This window comes from Clinocottus analis, unplaced genomic scaffold (assembly GCF_023055335.1).
Source record: "Clinocottus analis isolate CAN_PGR_092001 unplaced genomic scaffold, fCliAna1.0.p SCAF_38, whole genome shotgun sequence".
Lineage (NCBI taxonomy): Eukaryota > Metazoa > Chordata > Actinopteri > Perciformes > Cottidae > Clinocottus > Clinocottus analis.
Genome location: NW_027176131.1, coordinates 893,409 through 895,908, shown reverse-complemented (window position 1 = coordinate 895,908; position 2,500 = coordinate 893,409). Strand labels below are relative to the sequence as shown.

The 2,500-nt window shown below is 44.9% G+C and overlaps 1 protein-coding gene across 3 annotated transcripts in view; it reads right to left on the bottom strand.

The window, feature by feature from the left end:
* Positions 1-2,500, bottom strand: part of LOC137799695 (transcription factor SOX-6-like) — a 103,904-nt gene that overhangs the window by 39,201 nt on the left and 62,203 nt on the right. For all 3 annotated transcript variants that reach the window (XM_068596490.1, XM_068596492.1, XM_068596491.1), the window contains one exon: positions 972-1,144. In XM_068596490.1, coding sequence (XP_068452591.1) covers positions 972-1,144 — 173 coding nt within the window. The remainder of the gene's footprint in view (positions 1-971; positions 1,145-2,500) is intronic.

Below are 2,500 nucleotides of genomic sequence, written 5' to 3'. Positions count from 1 at the left end.
TCTTCACTCTCTCCGTTCTTTGTGCGGCCGTGAAAGGTGGAATGTGTTGTGACGGCGAGACGACGTGTCCAGACACAGCCGCTCGTACGTCCACCGACACGGCAACACGTCGGTGAACAAAGAGCGGCTCACCTGAAACACCTCGCTGCCTCATGTCGCTGTGTCTCACACACACACACACACACACACACACACACACACACACACACACACACACACACACACACACACACACACACACACACTCGCGTGTGCAGAAACACACATGAACATTTTCTCTTCTGGTGTTTACTTCGCAGCTTGTTATTGAGGATGTTTTTGGCTGTCATCGCGTTGTGTTACGGTGACTTTAAGCCAACACAACATCACAACATCTGCTCTCACAAACATGACACCACCCAAATATAAGGATTGGGTGGTGTCATAAAATAATATTCTATTAAAATTCACATTTTTGGCCTGAAATGCAATGGGAACCCCCCCCCCCCCCCCCCCCCCACACACACACACACACACACACACACACACACACACATAGATCTGCCCTCTTCTATACTTTGTACCTTTTTGAGATGAAATAATGAATAAAGTCATAATAAATAAGGGACGTTTAAAGTTTAAGAATAACATCTCAGCCAGTGTCGGGTGAGGGACGAATCAAAAGAGGGTTTACAAGATGGTCGCCAGTGTAAAATATAATGTAAAGTAATTATATTTGTGTCTTTATTTTGAGCTCAAGCGCTGCATAAATGTTCCCTCATGAGGGTCTGTGAGGACATTTGTATTGTCGAGTTACTATTTTGTGTTGTCGAATTAATTCCCCAGAAGTTTGTCCGACCAGTCGAGTCAACTGTCTGCAAATGTTTTTATTGTTATGTCCTTGAACCTGTGAAAGAACAACAGCAGCAGCAGCAGCAGCAGCAGCAGCAGCAGCAGCAGCAGCAGCAGCAGCAGCAGCAGCCCCTCCCTACCTGGTCCTGCTGCTGCCGGGCCAGCTCCATCTGCTGCCGCTGCTTCTCCAGCTGCGAGGCGGCCATCTTTTTCTGCTCGTCGTGGGCGGAGAGCAGCTGCTCCCTCAGACTGATCAGCTGACCGATCATGGTGGAAAGCTGCAGCTCCTTTTCCTCCAGCGACTCCGGCGTACCTGCACAGGTGGACGGAGACGGACGCGGGGTTAAAAACAGACTTCAGGCCTCCAGAAACGAAGCAAAGCGCTCGGCCGACGCGACCGAAGAGAAACTTCAGGAACTCCCGTCGCTCTGGATGCTCATAAATCTCGAGCTCGTAGCTGCGTCACTTTTCGCTGTCTTGTCTCTGCTCGCCACTTCGTGTTTACTGCTCAGTGTCTGCACACAAGAACAATAAAGATCAGTCGGAGTGAAGCTCAGAAACTAGCAGCTGTCACGGGCTCTTTGTCAGGTTATGATGGACACATTCCTGAGAGCTTTTAGTCATGAAGGAGGGCCGACGAGTCAGACCACATGACACACAACGCTGACACACAACGCTGATACACAGCGCTGACACACAACGCTGATACACAACGCTGACACACAACGCTGATACACAACTCTGACACACAATGCTGATACACAACGCTGATACACAACGCTGATACACAACGCTGACACACAACTCTGACACACAATGCTGATACACAACGCTGATACACAACGCTGATACACAACTCTGACACACAACGCTGATACACAACGCTGATACACAGCGCTGACACACAACTCTGATACACAACTCTGATACACACAACTCTGATACACACAACTCTGACACACAACGCTGACACACAACGCTGATACACAACTCTGATACACACAACTCTGACACACAACTCTGACACACAACGCTGATACACAACTCTGACACACAACTCTGATACACACAACTCTGACACACAACTCTGATACACAACTCTGATACACACAACTCTGATGCACACAACTCTGATGCACAACTCTGACACACAACTCTGATACACACAACGCTGATACACACAACTCTGACACACACAACTCTGCCCCGTGTCGAGGATTATGAAAAACATTCTCCCAGGTTATTATTTTAAGAAACAAATCTTTGTGTCTTCAGCGGTGATTTTAACGTGTTCTCACTGGTTCACTTGATAAAAACACATTTTAGACAATAAACACAACTTTTAAGGGTTTTTGATACACAAATCAGAAAGTGATGACGCATTGTCGCCTCATTCAGCCGCGTTAAAACAACACAATCATGAAAAGTGACCAAAACAAAGTATGACAAAAAAAAGTATGACAAAAAAAAGTATGACAAAAAAAAGTGTGACAAAAAAAGTATGACAAAAAAAAGTGTGACAAAAAAAAGTATGACAAAAAAAAGTTTGACAAAAAAAAAGTTTGACAAAAAAAGTTTGACAAAAAAAAATATGACAAAAAAAAAGTGTGACAAAAAAAAGTGTGACAAAAAAAAGTATGACAAAAAAAAGTATGACAAAAAAAAAAGT